Genomic DNA, 21,607 nt, shown 5'->3' on the forward strand with positions numbered 1-21,607 from the left:
TCATTAACGTAACAGGCAGTAAAGGCCTCATCACTAATGGACCAAGGCTGCTGCCATATGATTATGCCCACGGATCTTTTGTTTCAGGCCACGTGTAACAGAAAGTCCCCTATGTATCTGGTCAACAGCCTGGAATAGGAGTCCTGGTCTTTTCCCTGAACTGTCTGAGTGGCCTTGGACATGTTATTTGATCTTTCTGGGCCTCAGTTATCTTCACCTGTTGAATAAGGAGAGTTGCCCTGGATCAGTGGCTATAAACCGGGAAGGATTTTGCTTCCCAGGGGATATTTGACAATGTCTCCAGACATTTGGATTGTCACAACTGGTGGGAGAGGTGGGGGATGTTTCTGGTATCTCGTGGGCAGAGGTCAGGGACGCTGCTAAACATCCTACAGTGCGCAAGACAGTCGCCCACAATAAAGAATTATCTGATCAATTACCTGATAAATCCTGTCTTAGATGATCTTTAATTTCTTTCCCAACTTTAATATGTTTATGTAATTATAGACTTTTTTTTTTTAAATTTGTTCGGCAGATGAATATTTCTTCAGTACCAGAAACTATACAAGAACTATTCAAGAACATTTTGTGTGTCTTTTCCAAGCAGTTTATTTGTTCAATAATAAACTACTGTGTGTCAGGAGTGGGGTACTACTCTATGTCAGGAGATATTCTAGACATTGGAGATTCACTGGAATAAAAAGCAGAGCCTCCTCTCTTTAATGGACCTAACATTCTATTAGAAAAATAATAAATATATAAATAAAACAAATTCAGATATTGGTAGGTGCTATGAAAGTATTAAAGTGGATGATATGCTAGAGCATGACTGGTGAATGGCTCCTTTAGATCATGTGGTGAAGAAACGTCAGTGACAGGTTGTTACCTTACTCTCAATGAAGACTAAACAATAATCAGGCTTCTGCTCTGCTCGATCCGGGGAAGAGCATTTCAGACAGAATGTCCAGCAAATGCAAAAGCCCTGAGGCCAAAACAAGCTGGGAGTACTTAAGAAACAGGAAGAGTTCTAGTATGGCAGGAGTATAGACAGTAAAGGGTGACGGAAGGAAGAGATGAGGTTGAAGAGAGGCTTAGAACATGCCGGACCTTGGGGTCTCGGTGCAGAGTTTAGATTTTATTCTAAGAACAATAGGGAACAATTGGAGGTTTGTAAGAAAGGAAATACTGTAACCTAATTTATATTTTTTGAAGGTTATTTTAGCTTCTGTGGCTGATGAACTGTGTAGGGGAAAGGGTGGAAACACAAACCAATCAGGCTATTGGGTCCAGAACTGAGAGTGTGTAGTGACCATCCAAGGCAGCTGAGGCATCACCTGTCAGTGTTCTCTGAGCCCCTGAGCTCCATTAAGACACCCTTCTCTGTGTTCCCTTTATTAGATACTTAACATATTATGTGGAAATTTAACTTTGACTATTTCCATTTTTCTCATTAGGAAGTAATGTCCTAGGGGTAAGGATTGTGTCTGACTCACCAATTAAGTGCCTAACACAGAGCAGGCGCCCCGTAAACTTTTGTCAACTTAACTGAATTGCCAAGCTTCTGGACTGTACTCATGTACAGGGATTGTGAGTGATCCATTGGCCTTTCAGGATTTCCAAAATATGGAGGAAGGATGGAGCTGAAGGGTGACAACCATGTCTCACAGTGGGACAGAATGAGAGCATGTGAAGTAAGATTCAGTTGGAAAGTCTTGGGTTGAGGACAGATAGGGGTGGAATTTAGCATTTGGAGAGGAAACACCCCATGATGACTACAGTGGCTCTGCTCCATCCCATTTGTTTTGGCAGGAGCATGCCCCTGCTGGACCCCCAAGTGTCATGGAAGATGTTGGTTTGTACCCACATTGTCATAGCAGTCTGGGAGGCTTCCAGCCTCTGTTTCAGGGCTGAAAATTAATCAAGAGCAGGAAATATAATTATTCAATAACACTCCTTTGGATATTAAAAATGGAAACCATGTTACCTGCCTTCAAGCAGGGGAGATGGCCCGTACTTATGTAATGTATGAAAACACTGCTGAAGGACAGCATCAATAAGTAAGGTCCCCCTATTACCACATTTTGGGTTTCCCCTGTTGTTGTTGCCAGAAAACTGCTTTTGATGCTTCCTAGTTCCATGCTCTTACCAGAGGCAAATGACCAAGCACTGTCTTCCCTCCCCTTTTCCCTTCAAAACTCTTTGGCAGTTGCCGAGAAGCAAGGCTGGATTAGAGCACCTCCCAGTGAAGCTGGGTGTGAATTACAGGGTTCCTCCTCCCCTTCCTCTTCCCTCACCCCAACCCAAGCATTGAGAGCATCAAGGGCCTGGGAAATGCATTTTAATACACAGTTCCTATCTGTGGCCCTCAGAGAACCTTCTTCACTGGCTTCCCTTCAGAAAACCGTCTATAAAACAGAACATTTTGGAAGTGATCATAAAATGCAGACTAATATCCATAGAAATATTTTCACCATTTCTGTTTATCTCCTGTGGATGGGCATGTTTTTGTCTGAATTCATACATTCGTGTTTGTCTTTCACTAGGTGACTTTGGAGGAAGAGAAAGGAGAAGTATTTCATACTTTTCTCTTCGGGTTTTTAATTTTAGGAACTGAAAGATGACTTGAAGGGTGATCTCTCTGGCCACTTCAAGTGTCTCATGGTGGCCCTCGTGACCCCACCGGCAGTGTTTGATGCGAAACAGCTGAAGAAATCCATGAAGGTATGAGACCTACACAAGCTGTTTCTGCCCAGCACTTGATTATCAGAAAGAGTGACTTTCTTCTGGTGCACACTTGAGATATGGGTGTAAAGGTGATGGATTTGGAGATTCTGTGCTCTCCAATTAGTAGAACAGCCCTGAAATGGGAAGCAGTTGTGGAACCTTAAGCCCACATGTTCCTGGCCTGAAAGGATATGGTCAGAGCCTAATTTTGTTTGTTTTTTTTGACCTGAGGTGTCAAATTCTTTATTTTGTTGTTATTGAGTCAATGGCACCATCATTAACCCCATTGTTTAGGTCAAAAACCTAGAACTATCCTTGATCCCTTGCCTTCTCTCACACTTCAGAGCTCCCAAATCTATCAACAAGCCCATTACCTCCACTCCATAATCCATCAGAAATGTGTGCATGTCCCTCCTTCCAGATCCATTGCTTTCATTCTCGTTCAACCACTATCATCTCTTGACTGGACCATGTCAGTATCCCCGGAACTGGTCCCTTTGCCTCTATTTTTGCTCTCCTCAAATCCATTCACCACAGAATAGCCAAAATTATTTGTATAAAGTTACTTTTAGAATCAGATTATACTATTCACCTGCATAAATCTCCAATAGTTTTGACTACTGAACATCCAAACTCCTTATCATGACCTTCATCACCCAACAGAGTCTGGCTCCTGTCTATCTCTACGGCTTTTTAAAATTCTATCTGTATCAGTCAGGCTTCCCCAGAGAAGCAGAACCAGTAGGCAGGAGGTATAGAGTAAGAGACTGATTGCAAGGAATTGGTTACACGATTATCCAGCTTGCTAGGCAAATCTGAAATCTGTAGGGCAGGCTGTTAGTAAGGGCAGGCTGGAACTCTTAGCACAAGCTGGAGCTCCTACCCACAGGTAGAATTTCTGCTTTTTCAGAGAAGCCTCAGCTCTGCTCTTAATTAAGGCTTTTTGACTGAATTAGGCTCACATAGAATATCTAAGGTACTCACCCTTACTTAAAGTCAATTGATAATGGACTTTAGCTACAAAATACCTTCAGAGAAACACTGGATTACTGTTTGATTGAATGACTGAGGACTGTAGCCTGGCCAGATTGACACATAAAGCTGATCGTCACACCCTCTCCTCCACTGCCGGCCGCCCCAATTCAGTGCTGTAGCTGTACTGGCCTTCTCGCTGCTCCTTGGACATTCTCAGCTTATTCCTATCTTGAGGTCTTTATATGTGACGTTCTTTCCCTCAGGAATGATTTTCTTCCAGATATTTTCTAGTAATTCACTCAGTTTAATTTTTTAAATTGCTATCTATTACTATCTAAAATTATCTTGTTAATTTTTTGGTATTCTACATATTGATATTTTACGTATTTGGTGTTTTGTTGATTTACGTTTTTTTTTTTTCCAATCCAATTAAAAGGCAGACCTCCATCATATCAGGGAACCTCATCCCTCGAGGAACCTCCTCTCTTCCTAGAGGAAAGCCTGCAATGAGATAGGTGCTCAACATATTTGTTGACAGGAAGGAGGGAAAGGAAGGAGTCCAGGTCTGAAGCAAGGCTCTGCCTTCCCATCAGAGTTATTTTCTTTTCTGTGGAAGAGGTGTGGGCACCCAAGAAGCAGATGGCAAGATGGAATTAAATGTACAAGAGATTTATTGGGGGAAATCCTTGTGAAGGATAAAGAAGAGACAGAGCAGGGTAGGTGGGGTGAAACTTCTGACTGCAATACAGGTCTGACACCTGTGAAAGGAGAGAGGGACAGAAGGAGGCTCAGCTAGGAAGAGCCTCAGTCTGTAGTGCTGCTGTAAGAAAGCCACGGCAAGCTGATGGGGAGCCCCTGAGCCAAGTGTGCCCTTTGGAGGGTCCTACATGGGGCAGGAATGGCCCAGCTCCAGTTCCCCTTCCATGCGCAGTCATGGCTGAGAGCAGCCTGGAGAGAGCATGACCTTAGTGTGAGCTGTGTGACAGAACCAAAGGTGTGGCAGTTGGAGGCTGCCAACTAACTACATTCTTGGCAGTATATTCTCTAGACATGAAATCTCAGCAGTGCATTTCTATGGCTGCCACATGGGGGACAGTTTAGTAGGTGAAATGATAAGAGTTAGATTCGCCAGCAAGGATTAGAAATGTTTCCCTTCTATGCAAAAGAATTCCAACGGAAGCAACCCAGAGCTGGGTATCATGGAACCATCATTATCAGACCTTCAGTCTTGAGGTTCTGCCATCTTCAGCCTGTAGATTCCGCTTCTTGGCTAGATGGCAGCTCAGCCTCCAGCCATTATATCTTTATTGCCGTCAACTGGAAAGAGTAAGAGACAAAGACGTGTTCATCCTTTCTCTTTAAGGACTCTCTGAAATTGGACGTGATGCTTCACATATATTCCATCGATCAGAATTTAGTTATATGGATAAACCTAGCTCTAAGGGAAGCTGAAAAATATGGTCTTTATTTGCTTAGCTTTGTGCTAAGTTAAAAAACGGGGGTTCTATGACTAATCAAGGAAGATAAAAGAGATACTGGATCTTCGCAGTTTTGCCCTAAACCTAAAACTGCTCTAAAATAAATCAGGGAAAAAAATAATAATAATAAAATAAAATAAATCAAATCAGGAGCTTGGGATTAACATACACACATTACAATATAAAGATAGATAACCAGCAAGGACCCGCTCTATAACACAGGGAACTCTACTCAATAATCTATGATAACCTATATGAGAAAAGAATCTGATAAAGAATGAATATATGTTTATGTATAACTGAATCACTTTGCTGTACACCTGAAACTAACACAACATTGTAAATCAGCTATACTCCAATAAAATTTTAAAGAACAACCAAAAAACCCAAAAAAAGTTTATTTAAAAATAAGTAACTAACAGGCTTCCCTGGTGGCGCAGTGGTTGAGAGTCCGCCTGCCGATTCAGGGGACACGGGTTCGTGCCCCGGTCCGGGAAGATCCCACATGCCGTGGAGCAGCTGGGCCCGTGAGCCATGGCCGCTGGGCCTGCGCGTCCGGAGCCTGTGCTCCGCAACAGGAGAGGCCACGACAGTGAGAGGCCCGTGTACTGCAAAAAAAAAAAGAAAAAAAAAAAAGTAACTAACAAAATAAATAAATAAATAATTTGAAAAGGAGAGCTATTGAAGGGAACTAGGAATCTGTCACAGAGGGACAGAATTCAGCCTCTTTTCTTGTGCTACTTTGGCCTTATTTGGTCAAGTCCTAATGTAAATGGCTTCTGTTGAAGTCTCAGTGTGATTCAGTGACCTCAGTATAAACCAAGACTCAGGAAACACTAGTCCCCAAACCAACTAGGCTCATGACATACATTACTGAGGCTTTAAAAATCTCCCTGAATGAAGAGGACGATCCATGCTGACCAACCAGGTGCATTGGTACAAGTATGGTCTCATTCAAAAGAATTGCAGAGCCCTTTCTAAATACAATGACGTATGTGAATGCTCACTTTTGGTACTGAATGACATAGGCTTTCCCTTTATACTATTTCTTCCTGGAATTATTCAAAGGAGTTTTATACTAGAGTAGGACATTTTCTTTAGAAGCTTAATATCAATTAACTTCAGATGATTCATGTTATTTTAATACTAAAATATATGGAAAATTAGAAAACCCCTTTAGAGCAATAGAGGACCTTATGTTGATTGACTAAAAACTGTTCTTTTCACCTGTAGAAAACAAGATGTTAAGACCGCAATGCAGGAAACTAGGGGTTTTTTTTAAGTGTTCTAAAAATAGATTTCCTTTTTCTTCTTAGGGCACGGGAACAAATGAAGATGCACTGATTGAAATCTTAACCACCAGGACAAGCAGGCAGATGAAGGAGATTGGCCAAGCCTACTATACAGGTGATCTTATTTTCTGCCCACCTTTACCCCTGTTCACACCTATAGGAGCCAATGCTGCTTTTCCCAGAAACCCACCAATCTTTCTTCACAAGTGGTTTTGAGGGAAACAAGACTGTAAAAAGGAAGATACATTCTAAAATGGGCTAAGGACTGTGGATTTTTGAAGAAAATTTTAATATGATCTGAGCTGGGAACTGCTACATAACAATGGCATTAATGCTTTGCATTTGTAACATTACAGCTATAGTGGATTTCACTCTCAGCAATCACTGCTTAATTGAATCAACCATTTTCATCAATGTAAGACACTCAAATCATTGTATATTCATATTATGTGTTAAAAACCTCTCATGATTTCTGGTGTGGGAAATTAGATGAACCGTTTAGAGGATGTGCTGAGCACGTGGCTTCAGTATCATTAGCTAAAGCCCTAATAGTCTGTTAGCTGTGTAAAAAGTGGAAAGCCCCTGCAATGCAATTCGGACACTAACAGCTCACGGTTAGGGTGACTTCACGGGTTAAGGGCACAGTCCCCACAGAACCACTCTGACTTCAGACACCAGCCACAAGCTCAGGTGTTCCCAGGCCACATGCGCTTCTGACCAAACGGCGACAGATTCTTACTACCCCCTCAGGTTCAGTAACTCACTAGAGTGGCTCACAGAACTCAAGCAAGCTCTATACTTACAATTATGGTTTTCTATAAAGAATGTTAATCAAGACTGGTGGAGTGAGGAGATGCATAGGGAAAAGTCTGGGAGGGTCCTGCCGTGTCTTCAGGGTGCATCCCCCTCCCAGCCCAGCCATGTCTCACTGCCAACCAGGGAAGCTCCCTTGATCTGTGGTGTCCAGGGTTTTTAGTGGGGTTTTATTACACAGGCATGATTGACTCCATCACTGGCCGTGTGACTGAACTCCATCTTTAGTCCCCTCCTCCCGCTAGACGTCAGGCTGATATCATGTGGCTTAAAGCCTTAACACTTTAGTCGCATTGGTTGGTCTTTCTGGTGTGACCAAGCTCCATCCGGAGTCATCTTGTTAGCATAAACTCAGGTGTGGTTCAGGGGACCCTCCACGAATAACAATGAAATTCTTATTATTGGGGAAATTGTAAGTATTTAGAAGTTACCTCCCAGGAGTAAGGGACAAAGACCAGCCCCATTCTTATTAAACAACCGCTCCCTGTCACCACCTCCAAGTACCTGAAGGGAGCCATGGTTTCTATGTTTTTGTATCAGGGTGGTCAGCTGTGTATTAGGAAACTTCTGCGGTAGGAAAGGTACAAAAAAATGGATATACCGGCCCCCGGTGGGTGTTAAAGAGGTTACTTTGAGAAATTCCCATTAGAAAGTAAATACCTCAATGATAGGTAAGTGCCTGTTTTATTGTTGGTATGCCAATGAGGTCTAGTCAGAAAAACAGAAATGCACTAGGTATTTTAACAGAGCGAATTTAATGTAGAGAATTGCTTAAGTACCTTTTTGGAGGACTGAAAAAGCAAAACGGAAACACAGCTCAGAGGTATAATCCTCAAGGCTGGGACGACAAAGGAAGAGATTGGGATTTTCAGAAGCTAGAAGCTCAGAGGAGGGCATCAGTTTCCGGTGTTGGTACTTCAGCGGCTCAGAGGAGAGGCCCTAGGAATTGGAGTTCAGATCTCTGTGAAGGGGAAGGGTCTCCATCTAGCTGGAGCTAGTACCTCCAAGGGCATGTAAGCAGGTGACTTGTTCTAGGAGCCTGGAGCCAACTGCTGCTGTCAGGGTGAAAGCCTGTCACTGGGTTGACACTGAGGTGAATCACAAGCCAATAATAGCATGTCCTTCCTTCCTCTTCCTGCCTTCCATCTCATCTCCCTCTGCTGCCCCCATTGGTGGAAACTGACAGGGAGGTGGAGGATGGGGGATAAAAGAGAAATGTTATTTGCAGAGTCCCAACCCCAGCTCCACAAAGCAAGGTATAGAAGGGCAAATTTGGGGTAGATGAGATAATTGCTTAATAATGGGCACAAATGGGTACGTTGTAGGTGTTTAACATATTTGGTTCCCGCAGTTCAACAAGATGTACATGTAAAAAAATCATTAGATCCAGGGGCTCTACCCCCAGATGCTATGTTACTTCTTTGTGTTTCTTAGAAGAGTTACCGCTCCATGAGTTGACTGGCCCCAAGATTCTCCCTGGAGTTCAGCATTTATGTACAAACAACCCTAGGATGTAAGCTCTATGAAGGGGGCGATTTTTGTCTGTTTTGCTCACTGCTGTATCTCCAGTGCCCAGAACAGTGGGGGATAAATTCAAATATTCGTTGAATGAATATCCTTAAGATTGAGACCTGGGATTTTAAGAGCCCAGTGAATGTCTTAGCATTTAGGACTGTTGTTTTGCAAATATGACAAGTGGTCATTGTTCAGAGTTACCAGATGCTCTGGTATCTGTGTGAGTTAAGTTCTCTAAGGCTACAAGGAATTGAACTGCATCTAGGTTCCCTTGGTAAGTAGGGATTCATGATACACAAGAAGTAAAAGAAACAAATAGTCTCAATCAGGTATAGCCAAGCTGTACAGAGATTCAGGACACAGCTAGGGACTCAGCTGTCTAGTCACTCCCTCAGCATCAGACATCCATTGCTCCCTGTGCACATTTTCATCCTAGTAACTCTTTGCCCTGCCTTTCTGCCTCTACTGTTCTTGACACCACCAAGAAACTTCTCTTCCCTTACCACATGACGTTTGTCTACTCAAGGTTTCTATTTGCCCATGGTTTCTGGCTGTTATTCTTGACTTGTGTTTTGTGCCTTATTTCTGGGGGCCTTTCCACTTCTTTGTTACTCTTGTTAAAAAATTCTGTACATCTCACTCCCTAAGAGAAGATTCAATGGGCTCAGAAAGGCACTGTCTAGTAGAGAGCCTTCTTTTGGGCAAAGTTCTCCCACCAGGTCACCTTGTAGACAGCTGGCCACTTATAGTCAGATGCCAGCCCTGGTGCAGTCAACTGTAGCAAGAGTGATGGCATCATGTAATGTGCAGTGGTGACCCATGCATTAGAAATCCATTAGAGGACCTATCAACTTGGCTCTTATAAAAGGACCAGGCATACTGAGTGGCTCACACACTACAATGATACAATAGCACCTAAATGAATAGAAAGCTAAATTCTGAACTCTTTGCAGTGTTCTAAAGTTAATGGTGCATGAGAGAACATTGAATCAGGATCAAGAATTCTAAGTTCAGCTTCTGCACTATTAAAACATTGTATCTGTTTTTCTGTACCCTACTGTGTCTCAAAATGCATAAGGTAGTTTTCAACTTGCATCAAAATAATTTTCATATTTTTAGTCTAGTTTCCTGCAAAATACCTGGGGTAGAGGAGAGGCATGGGAGGCTGTGTGAGACTCATGTAGATAATTCTAAAATTATAAAATACTTCCCCAAATTCTAACAATTGAGAGCTTCATTTTTTTGGCTTGATTTTTTTTTTTTTTTTTTTTTTTTGCGGTACGCGGGCTTCTCACTGCTGTGGCCTCTGTCATTGCGGAGCACAGGCTCCGGACGCGCAGGCTCAGCGGCCATGGCTCATGGGCCCAGCCGCTCCCCGGCATGTGGGATCTTCCCAGACCGGGGCACGAACCCTTGTCCCCTGCATCGGCAGGCAGACTCTCAACCACTGCGCCACCAGGGAAGCCCTTGGCTTGATATTTTTAAATTAAAAAATTTTTTTCATAGAGTGAAGGAAGGAGAGATGTAACAACAATATGACTATTAGGGAAAGTGATGCCTACTAAATGTTATTACTTAGATAAATAATCTGTCTTTATAGTGGATTTTGTTTACTTGAATTGCTCTGGAAAATTATAGATTTCATAAAAAGCGACTTATTAAAATCACGCTGGAAGAATTTCTCTCTCAACACAGTTCTTGCTATTAGATAATCTCACATCACTTTCTATAGTCGTCTTTTACTGATTTGAAAGAACAAGCATTCATATGACTAATTTGGTAGCGGTCTTGAGGATGATGCAGGTGGAGTTCAAATAGCCACCTGGTGTCAGCTACATCCAGGTATACAGTGGCTCGAAGAGAATCACTGCTCCATGGGTGGAGCAGAACAGAGGTTTAAAATTCAGTGGACACTGCACATCACAGGCTATGCAAAAGGAGCTACAACTATTCAGTACTAAAAATATGCGAACACACAGTTGGCATTTGTTATGGGGAAACAGTATGTTTTCGGGAAGCTTTCTGACTTTTGAGAGCTATGAAATAATACATTCTAACTGTATGCATTAAGGTTAGGGTTAGAGTCAATAAAACAGAAAAATAACAGTGGTTTAAATAAGATAAACATTTATTTATCTCCTATGTAGAAGCAGTCTGGAGATAGACAATTCTAGGACTGGCATGACAGCGCCTCAAAACTTTCAGGAACCCAGGCCCCTTCCTGCTTATTTTTATGCCATCGCTCAGATATAGTCCTGCCTAGACCAAGATGGCTGCCCAAGCTCCAAGGATCAATCTACACACCAGGCAGTAGGATGGAGTAAAGGACTAAGATTGGCATGAGCCATCCTTAAGGAGATTTCCCAGCAATGTCACGTAGGTCTGCCTACGTTTCATTGCCAAGAGGAGAGCTGAGAATGTGGTCTTTACGCTGTGTGCGTTGTACCTTGCTTAAGGCCAGGGTTCTATTCCTAGGGAAGGCGGACATAATAGAAATTAGAAGGCAAACTAACAGCTTGCCCATCCTAGCTTTCTCACTATACCTTCCTTAGTGCCTTTGTCAGATAAAATGAACGATGATTTGATCCAGAATGGCAGCTGTTTCTGTTCTTGTGCATCTATGACACCACACACTGCAGTAATAGTTACAAGAAGAATGTATCCATATCAGAAGAGCACTAAAAGATTTTTTAAAAAAAGAAGAAACAAGATTTATGTTATCAGGTATTCATTCCTTGCCAATGTTGACATTTTAAGCTTTTCTGTGTTTTATAATAATATTTTTTAGTTCATCAAGGCTTAATTTCATTCTTATCTGGTTTCAGTGTATAAGAAGAGTCTTGGAGATGAAATTAGTTCTGAAACATCTGGTGACTTCCGGAAAGCTCTGTTGACTTTGGCAGATGTAAGGTTTTATTTTTTACTTTTTAAGTCCCCAATAAGCTGCATGGTCAATAATAGTTTTTAGGGTGTTTGAAAATAACCAAAGTGAGACGATGAGATGGCAGTTTTCCTTATGAAATGATTTGTTCATCTTACGTTTGCATTGCCACCACGCAGCATAATGTTTAACCACCCTCATAAAGGTATAACATAGTGATGTAACCAAAAAATCTTGTTTTGGTCAGTATATGAATTAAATGTATTTTGATCAGGTTTCATAATACGTTAGAAAATTTTCTGCACATTCATCTGGAAGGAAAATAATTGTTCATTTCCATTTTGTCTCCAGTTTTAAGAACATGTTGATTTTCTTCTGGACTTGAAAGAATATATATTTCTTTTGGTAGCACTTAAATTAAGTAGGAAGCATGATACAGATGAATTATCTTCAGAGATGGGTATATCAGTCTCAGGATTAAAAAAATGTGGCTTGCTGGAACTTCATCCTTGCCCTCTTTGGAAGAGCTGCTAAACCATTCATCACCATGTGACCAGATGAGACCACACCTTGCCGTCTCTTTTTAGGAGGGTCTTGGTTTTATAAAAAAGGTGGTGAGGTCAAGGATGAGATAGAGTCATAGGTGTGTGTGAGAGAGAAAATGATTTAAGCCGTATCTCAACAGCCTCTTTCAGCTGATTTAAACAGCCCTTAATGTGTGAGAAAATCCCAACAACCATCCCAGCCTGAAGGTTAAAGCAGCACTTGGCAAAGTGAGGCATTATGCCACTAAGGAACAGTTTATCCTAATTATGGTTTCAGTTGTTTCCAATGGTGACAACCTTATGACGTTTGAACCTACACACCCAAACTGATGAGGTATCGCTGCAAACATACGATCCCCCAGGTCTGTATTCATAAGTGCAGATCTGCTTGTGTGCACGTGAGCACACACGCCCACAGAAGGCAGTGGAGAGCAAGGATCCTGGGCAGGGTTTCAGAATAAGACCTGGAGTCTGCTGCTCCTCTGCCGCCTGCTAGCTTGATATGCTGAGACGAGTTACCTTAAGTCAAGCCTCAAAGCCTTCATTTCACATCTGTTCAATTAAAATAATAACAGTACCAGCCTCAGAGCGTGTTGAGAAGATTAAGAGAGAAAGAGTGTGAAATACTTAGCACAGAGAAAGTTATCACTACGTCAGTACGTGGTGGTGCTGGCTTATTGTAATTAATACCAGTGATCGTCAGCGTTTTTATCTTTGGAGCAGAGTGAATGATGAAAGGAGAACAAGAAGGCAGCAAACTAGGGATGACTAGTTAGAGCAGAGTAGCAGCAGCACTGAAAGAAACCGAGAAAAGAAATCATGCAAAAATCAGGCAGGCCGGGGCTTCCCTGGTGGTGCAGGGGTTAAGAATACACCTGCTGGTTCACGGGACATGGGTTCGAACCGTGGTATGGGAGGATCCCGCATGCCGCGGAGCAACTAAGCCCACGTGCCACAACTACTGAGCCTGCGCTCTAGAGCCCATGAGCCACAAATACTGAAGCCTGTGTGCCACAGCTACTGAAGCCCGCGTGCCTAGAGCCAGTGCTCCACAACAAGAGAAGCCACCACAATAAGAAGCTTGCGCACCGCAAGGAAGAGTAGCCCCTGCTCGCCGCACCTAGAGAAAGCCCGCACACAGCAATGAATACCCAACGCAGCCAAAAATAAATTAAATTAAAAAAGAAAATAAATTAATTAAAAAAGAAAAAAAAAGAGTAGTTTAAAAAAAAATCAGGCAGGCATACAAAGACCTAATGTTTGCAAATAGGAACAAATGCATTTTTTAAATTTTTATTTATTATTATTATTTATTTATTTATATTGAAGTATAGTTGCTCTACAATATTATATGTTACAGTATAGGTGTACAGTACAGTATAGGTGTACAGTATAGTGATTCACACTATTTAAAGGTTATACTCCATTTATAGTTATCATAAAATATTGGCTATATTCCCTGTGTTGTACAGTATATGCTTAGAGTGTGTTTTATACCTGATAGTTTGTACCTCTGACTCCCCTACTCCTATAATGCCCCTGCCCCCTTCCCTCTCCCTGCTGGTAACCACTAGTTTGGAACAAATGCATTTTTAAAGTATTATAGCCAAATGTTTCATTCGCCTATAATTTGCAAAATAATTCAGGCAATCTTCTTTTCCTTCTCCGTCTCCCATCTTGCTATAATGTGCTGAATAATTTGTGTACAAGCACACACACTTAGCCACAGAGCCTTCAACAGTAGAGTTAGTGGGGAATCTTTGAGGTTTTGGTTTATTTTAATAGACTTTATTTTCTAGAGCAGTTTTAGATTTGCAGAAAAATGCAGCAGAAACAACAGAGAGCTCCCATATGCCACCCCCCATCACAGATAGCCCTGTTGTTAACATCTGCACTAGTGTGGTACACTGGTTATAGCTGATGAATGAATTAGATGATGAATGAATGATAAAAGAATTAGATGATGAATTAGATGATGAATGAATGAACTGACACATTATTATTAACTAAAGTCCATAGTTTACATTAGGATTCACTCTTCGTGTTATACATTCTATGGGTTTTGACCAATGTGTAATGTCTTGTGTCCACCATTACAGTATCATACAGAATGGTTTTACTGCCCTAAAAATCATCTGTGCTCCAGCTCTTCACCCCTCTGTTTCTCCCTCTGAACGCCTGGTAACCAGTGATCTCTTTATCTCTATAGTTTTGCCTTTTCCAGACTGTCCTATAGTTGGAATCATACAGTATGCAGGCTTTTCAGATGGCCTCTCTTCGTGGCTTGATAACTCATTTCCTTTTTATCACCGAGTCCTATTGCATTGTATGGATATGCCACAGTTTATTCACCTGTTGAAGGGCAGCTTGGTTGCTTCCAAGTTTTGGCAATTATGAACAAAAGCTTCTGTAAACATCCATGTGAAAGTTTTTGTGTGGACATTAGATTTCACCTTATTTGGGTAAGTGTCAAGGAGCACATTTGCTGGGTCGTATGGTAAAAGTATGTTTAGTTTTGTAAGAACCTGCCAAACTGTCTTCCAAAGAGGCTGTCCCATTTTGCATTTCCAACAGCAAGGAATGAGATTTCCTGTTTTTCCACATCCCTGCCAGCATTTGGTGTTGTCACTGTTTAGAATTTTATCCATTCTAATTGGTGTGTAGGGGTATTGTTTTAATTTTCAGTTCTCTAATGGCCTATGATGTTGAGCATCTTTTCATGTGCTTTCTTGCCATCTGTGTATCTGATGTCTATTCAGATATTTTGCCCATTTTTAATTGGGTTGTTTGTTATCTTATTGTTGGGGTTTAAGAGTTCTTTATATGTTTTAGATACCAGTCCTGTATCAGATATGTGTTTTCAGATATTTTTCTCCCAGTGTGTGGCTTGTCTTTTGATTCCATTCAGACATTAGAGTTTTCAGGGGAGGAAACTGCGGCTCAGAAAACTGTGTGATTTGCTACAGGTTTCATGGCTAGTCGGTGCCAGAACGAGAGCCCCAAGTGCCTGACTCTTTTGTGCTGCGTGGTTGCCACTGAAGAAGCAGCTCTAAGATGCCCTGCTGGTTGGAATGCCGAGTGATGGAATTTTTATTTTTAAAAGGATTGCCCTCACTTTTATCTTCCCTGTCTAGGGCAGAAGAGATGAGGGTCTGAAAGTGGATGAACAGCTGGCCAAAGAGGATGCCCAGGTCGGTAACAGAGCAAAGAAAACATCTCCTTTAACGATTCTCCCTCCTGACTGCGTTCTCACTTCTACGGCACCAGCCGGGGTCATGCTCTCTCCTGTCCTGTCTGGAGGAGAAGCCTGACACCTGGGGATCCCCTAACCCCACCTTTCTTCCTTCCCCAGTGGTGGTTATTATTCCCCCGGCTCCTGCCACACAGCTGTCAGATTTCCAGTCCACTAAAAGTGAGAGACACGGATTATCGATGATCTCAATGACCTGTAAAATAAACTTGCCCTCTTCTCATTCCACCTCCTCAGAAAGAGACAGAATTGGGTCTGTAATAACATTTAAGTCTTCTCCCTTGTCCAACAGATTCTGTATAATGCTGGTGAGAACAAATGGGGCACGGATGAAGATACGTTCACTGAGATCCTCTGTTTAAGGAGCTTTCCTCAACTGAAACTGAGTATGGACTCGCATTACAATCCTTTTTTGCATTGTATTGTTTTGGCAAATATTTCAAGGTTTAACATACATAGTTCTGGAAAACGAAGTGAAAAATCGTGAAGGCTGTCCCATTTTCATGTATAAATATTTCAGGAAACAACCTGGGGGGTGGGGGTGGGAGGGATGGCAGGGAGAAGAGAGGAGCAGCTCTCTGGGGTGAGAGCAGAGAGGAGTGTTCCCGTGGGATGGGGGAGCCTGACGGCACTGCTTCCAGCCCATCTCTTGCCTAGTTAGCCACTTTCCAGGAAAACTAGGCATTGCGGGTGAGTCTTTGTTAATGCATTAATGCAGATTAACATTCAGCTTTTTCTGATATGAAGGTACATGGGTGAGGGGGAACACTTTTTATCAGACCAACTATTACATGGAACACCTCAGCACCCACCCCTTCACTCATGCATCTCTCTGAGTCATTCTGGAAGCAACGGCACCCAGAAGCCCAGATCTCCACTTACTAGGGACATCTGACTGTGGCTCCCCAGTGCTGGTCTAGAGAACAACCACAGTGATGACTACGCTTATGCCGAGTTCATGGGAAAATGAGGAAACCTGGGCATTAAAATTTCATCCTTTTTATAAAACAGTGGCAGTAGTATATTATAGTTGCTTTATTGATGTCTTTATTTGAAAAATAAAGACCAAACAATCCTAGATCTCTCTCCAAATTTTCTTTTTTTGAAATTCACTTGGAAAAAATATACTTGGCTTACAAAGTATGCCTACATGCTCGGTGACGTATGTACAGATTTTGCTTTTGGGCAAATGTTGATCAAGTACTTTGAATGCCTTCTAGTAAGTATGGAGTAGGCTATGCTGCCTTAGGGAATGATTGACTCAGCACAAAATCTTCATAATTAAGATTTCTTTAGCAGATTTAAAACGTATTTGACTCATGACCACATTATTGTTTCCCAGGTGCTGCTATAATTTAAAAGTAGCCCACCTTATTAGATAAATTATTTATCTGTTAACCTTTCAGGCTATTTTAAATGCTTACAGCCTGGGAATGGGGAGGGAAGAGAGGAGAGAGAGAGATTGATCATTGAAGAAAATGGCCTGTGAAGTTCAGGTTTTATTGCAGATGACATTTTTTAAAAATAATGAAAAAACAAAAACTTCTGTGCTGAGTTTTTGATGTGTTAAAGGAGTTTTTGAGCTTGCCACTTAATAACTTGATTTGCTGCCTATCAAATCAAAAACCACAATATATTCAAGTGTGGTCAACTGGGATACTTTAAATATTTTTGTGGTGCTGGTTTTTTTTTTTAGCATTTGATGAATACAGAAATATCAGCCAGAAGGACATTGAGGACAGCATAAAAGGAGAATTGTCTGGGCATTTTGAAGACTTACTGCTAGCCATAGGTAAGCCCCTGAGTGCTTATAAACTGAGTTACTTATAACTCAGTTACTTATAAGCTTATAAACTTATAAACTGAGTTACTTTGCACTTGTTTTAAATAAATCTCAAGATTAGCTCTTTTCGTCTCAGAATCCTGACTGATTTCATCCTTACGCTTCTCATAGACCTCAGCACCGTCCACGGTACACACAATATGCTCAACAAATATTGTTAAATGGATGCCGGAAGAAGTTATCTTTTTAGGTCTTCCTTTGCCTTTTAACTCTGTATTTGTCTTGTTACCACGTTTGGATCGTCAACTCCTCGAGAGATAAAAATATTACGTTCTTGCTGGCATTTTTATGGAGCCTGTTGAAAACACAGACCTAAGCCCATTTGGTAATTCATCGTATTTGGTTATTTTTGGCAGTGGCCTCCCAAAGTTAAACTCAGGTCGGAACTACAGGTCTCCTCCCTCTTGGTGATGCAAACAGGGAATATCAGAAAGAAAATAAGTCACAGACTGAATCCGTTCCTGGAGAGACACATGGATTAACAAGCAGACAAAAACACGGTTATATAAGCTGATCTGTCTTCTCAATCAGGTCTCTGCAGTCTGTGCTTTTAGGAACCCAAAGAACACCTTGCAAGAAAGATTGCATTCAGAGAAATGAGACACTCTTGGAAGACAGGATTCAGTGACCATTCTAGTCAGAGTCAGGCAATTAACTCTGAGTGCTCGTACACACACAGAATCCTAAATAGCAATCCTAACTTGTTATGAACAATCCTAAGTTGTTCAGAATCCTAAATACCCAATGTTGGGTGGCTATTGGGCTTGCTCCAGGCTGCTTCTCCATTAATGCCAGGGTAGGAGTACCTGTACTCCACACAGCCTGTCATTTCGCCGATGAAAAATCATATCTAACGTCCATCATGATAATTAATAGCTTCTACGGTGAGTTAAAGATAGCTGATGTCTGAGGGTAACCTCCTCCGGGGTGAGCCTCTGATTCATCTTTCAAATGTGAATTACCATCTCTGGAGGGTGAACTCCCCATTAGGGTGCCTCAAATTGTATTTTTAAATAAACACTCATCAGGCACTCAGCATTGTGCTAACCTCTTTACAAATACCAACCCATTTAAGCCTCGTAACAGTCCCATGATTAGGGACTATTATTACCCCCGTGGCAAACCTGAGGCACCAGAAGGTTAAGTTCCTTCCCCAAGTTACCCAGGGAAAGTGTGGTAGAGCTGGAATTCTAACCTAGGCACTTGGGCTCCACAGTCTATGGGCTCCACAGTCAACCAACCCCTCCAATGTGCTGCAGCGTAAACAGAGGCTGAAACCTGCATATATCACACAGTCCATGCTCAACTATTGATATTTTAAATTGCAGAAAATATCCCAGGGAGCAAGCACTCACTAAAGTCTGGGCGTTTCCTCCACATATGTTATTTCATTTAACTTCTGAGCCTCTCTTCAGTGCCAAGAATAGGACTGTTGATCCAAATGCCGCTTAAAATATATGACTCTGATTGATTTGCTAAAAGATAGGCCAAGAAGGAAAACAAGCTTCTTCTTCAATTAAAAAATATGCATCAGGGACTTCCCTGGCTGTCTAGTGGTTAAGACGCTGCACTTCTACTGCAGGGGGAACAGGTTCAATCCCTGTTCGGGGAACTAAAATCCCACATGCGTACAGCGTGGCATGGCCAAGAAAAAAAAAAAAGGAATTAGAGATCAGCCTCCATAATTAGCTGTGAGAATATTCCAGTGGCAATGATATAGCCAGTTAATTTTTTTCCATTTCTTTTTTTTAATATTTATTTGGTTTTTATTTGTTTTTTATGTTTTAATTTTTTTGGCTGCATCGGGTCTTAGTTGCGGCACGTGGGATCTTTCGATGTGGCGCGCAGGCTCTTCACTGCGGCGTGCGGGCTTCTCTCTAGTTGTGGTGCGCGGGTTTTCTTTGTCCAGTTGTGGCACACGGGCTCCAGAGTGCATGGGCTCAGTAGTTGTGGCACGTGGGCTTAGTTGCCCCATGGCATGTGGGATCATAGTTCCCTGACCAGGGATTGAACCCATGTCCCATGCATTGGAAGGCGGATTCTTTACCACTGGACCACCAGGGAAGTCCCTCCATTTCATATTTTAATCTTTACATCAATTTTGCTGCTTTTTACCTTGCCTGCTGTAATATTTGAAAAACTTTATTGAGATGTACAAATTCTCACTTCATTGAGCTAAGAAGCATTTTTGGAAATAGACATTGAATTATGCACTAAATTAGGGCTATAATATACATTGTTTTATCAAGTAAAAGAAAGACCTTATAATTTAAAGTTCAAGATATGTCACACTTTCATTTTCTATTTCAGTCTACCATTGGAATACAACAGGTTTTTTTTTTTAATCTTTATTGAGCTATAACTTAAGTACCATAAAACTCACCCAAAGTGTGCAATTCAGTGCTTTTTAGTGTCTTAACAGAGTTGTGCAACTGTCACCACTATCTAAGTTTAGGATATTTCCATCAGCCCCCAAAGAAACCCTGTGCCCCTTGACAGTCACTCCCCACTCCTCCCCAGCCCCCAGCCCCTGGCAACTACCAGTTTACTTTCTGTGTTGATAGATCTGCCTGTCCTGGCTATTTCATATACAAGGACTCTAATACAGTATGTCAACGCATAGCTTTTGACGTGAAAAACCGTCTGAGTTCTAACATCTTAGAAATGCATGGTGGGAAGATTGCTAGCTGTCAGATCTGGACTTAGATAAGGAGAGGCTTTATTCAAAGAGACTATTTCAATAGGGAGAATAGTTGAGTCTCAGAAACGTACAAGAGTCTGAAAATCAAACAGAAAAAGCTTTTCTTTTATGGGGAGGAGATAAACAGACCTCAGCAGAAACTTTCAAAGGGAAGTTGGACAAGCAAGGCGGCATAATCGTTGGGGGTTGACAGGAAATGTGTCTCGCTGTGTCAACTGGTTCTCAGGACCAGCTGAAAAGGGGACACGTTCTGCATTTCAACACCTGCTCAGGCTGGGGGGCCAAGCTAGGGTTCAGGGGCCTGTGTGGGGGAGGGGAGAGGCCTGAGTAATGGTCAAGAGAACACAGAGGGTAAGAAGCGGGCAGCTGTGAACACTGGGTCATCATAATGAACTTCAGTGGACTCCCTGATTTTTAGGAATTTCCCTGAGTTTCCCTGCTGGGGTTGGGTCTTAAAGCAAGCTTCCTTATACTGTATATGCCACCATCTCCCCAAATATTCCTGAGGAACAAATCATGTGTTTAAGAACATAAAGCGGAGAACAAGGTAAAGGGTTATGAAAAGAAAGGATTCTCTGCGTTTAGTCTGGGGTGAAGGAGATGATTGAAAAGCTTAATAGCTTAAAAGTGGGCATAAAACTTTCAATCAAATGATTAAGGCTTGCCGAATATTACTTTGAGAAAAAAACAGGTAATATCAATTTGCATCCTTGATTTCTTCTCAGACAGCTTCAAATCTGTAACTGTTTTCATGTTTCTCCCAGATTCCATGTTTCTAATATATTTCTCTTTCTGTTTCCCTTAAATCACTTACACAAAAGGCCTTTTAGCTTTCCTTAAGAGAGTCTGAAAGGCGTCATGAGAAAGTCACTATTCTTGTTCTGTTCTCCAAAATTCATGATAAAATTCCTTCACTTTCGGTCAGATTCCTACCTAGAGATCAGATTTAAGATGATAAAAATAATTGTGTTGCAATAAATAGATTTATTCCCTACAGACTTTTCTAGTCCTGGCTGTTTTCACGTTACTTAAAGGATAATTAATTTGCTTATGTTTTTGCCTGTTATCTTTTCCTTATTCTGCTTTACTTGTTATTTCAAAATAAAGAATTGAAAGATTGTAGTATTTTTTTGATGACTGAATTTAGATTATAGGTGCTGGTTCTAATGTAATTAATCAACCTATAAATTCTAATCCAGTCATGTAAGAGAAAATCTTTCCATTGGAAAAACTGGTTTTAAACTGAGCTGCAGTGCCCTTGCTTACCTAATGTGTTATTTGGAGCAACACCTCTGCAGTCTTTAGACCCAAGCTATTCATCAGTAGTCAAAGATGCTAGAAACGGAGCAGTGGTGCACCCTAGGGAGTTATCAATGTAAGCGTAGGTGTTGGTGTGTCTGGGATCTGGAAATGAGTCAGCGGCTGTGAGAGTTTCTTTGGCAGGTAATTTTATTTTCCCTGTGGCTAAGGATAATTACCGTGCTAAAGTTCCATGCAAGTATGACATTATAAGGCTTTGAAATTCAGGTTAAGCATTCATTCACTCTTTCATTCTAAAGAAAAGCCAGGAATGGGGAGGAGAGTGGTATG

General features: G+C 41.6%; 1 protein-coding gene across 5 annotated transcripts in view; it reads left to right on the forward strand.

Annotated features, from left to right (window-relative positions):
• The window catches only part of ANXA3 (annexin A3), a 71,250-nt gene that overhangs the window by 30,626 nt on the left and 19,017 nt on the right, over positions 1-21,607 (forward strand). For all 5 annotated transcript variants that reach the window (XR_012332081.1, XR_012332082.1, XM_073805377.1 and 2 more), the window contains 6 exons: positions 2,608-2,721; positions 6,494-6,584; positions 11,623-11,702; positions 15,358-15,414; positions 15,766-15,859; positions 17,170-17,265. Coding sequence is in view for 3 of the 5 variants with exons in the window: in XM_073805377.1 (XP_073661478.1) it covers positions 2,608-2,721; positions 6,494-6,584; positions 11,623-11,702; positions 15,358-15,414; positions 15,766-15,859; positions 17,170-17,265 (532 nt within the window). In the remaining 2 variants the exon portion in view is untranslated. The remainder of the gene's footprint in view (positions 1-2,607; positions 2,722-6,493; positions 6,585-11,622; positions 11,703-15,357; positions 15,415-15,765; positions 15,860-17,169; positions 17,266-21,607) is intronic.

Source organism: Tursiops truncatus, chromosome 5 (assembly GCF_011762595.2).
Source record: "Tursiops truncatus isolate mTurTru1 chromosome 5, mTurTru1.mat.Y, whole genome shotgun sequence".
Lineage (NCBI taxonomy): Eukaryota > Metazoa > Chordata > Mammalia > Artiodactyla > Delphinidae > Tursiops > Tursiops truncatus.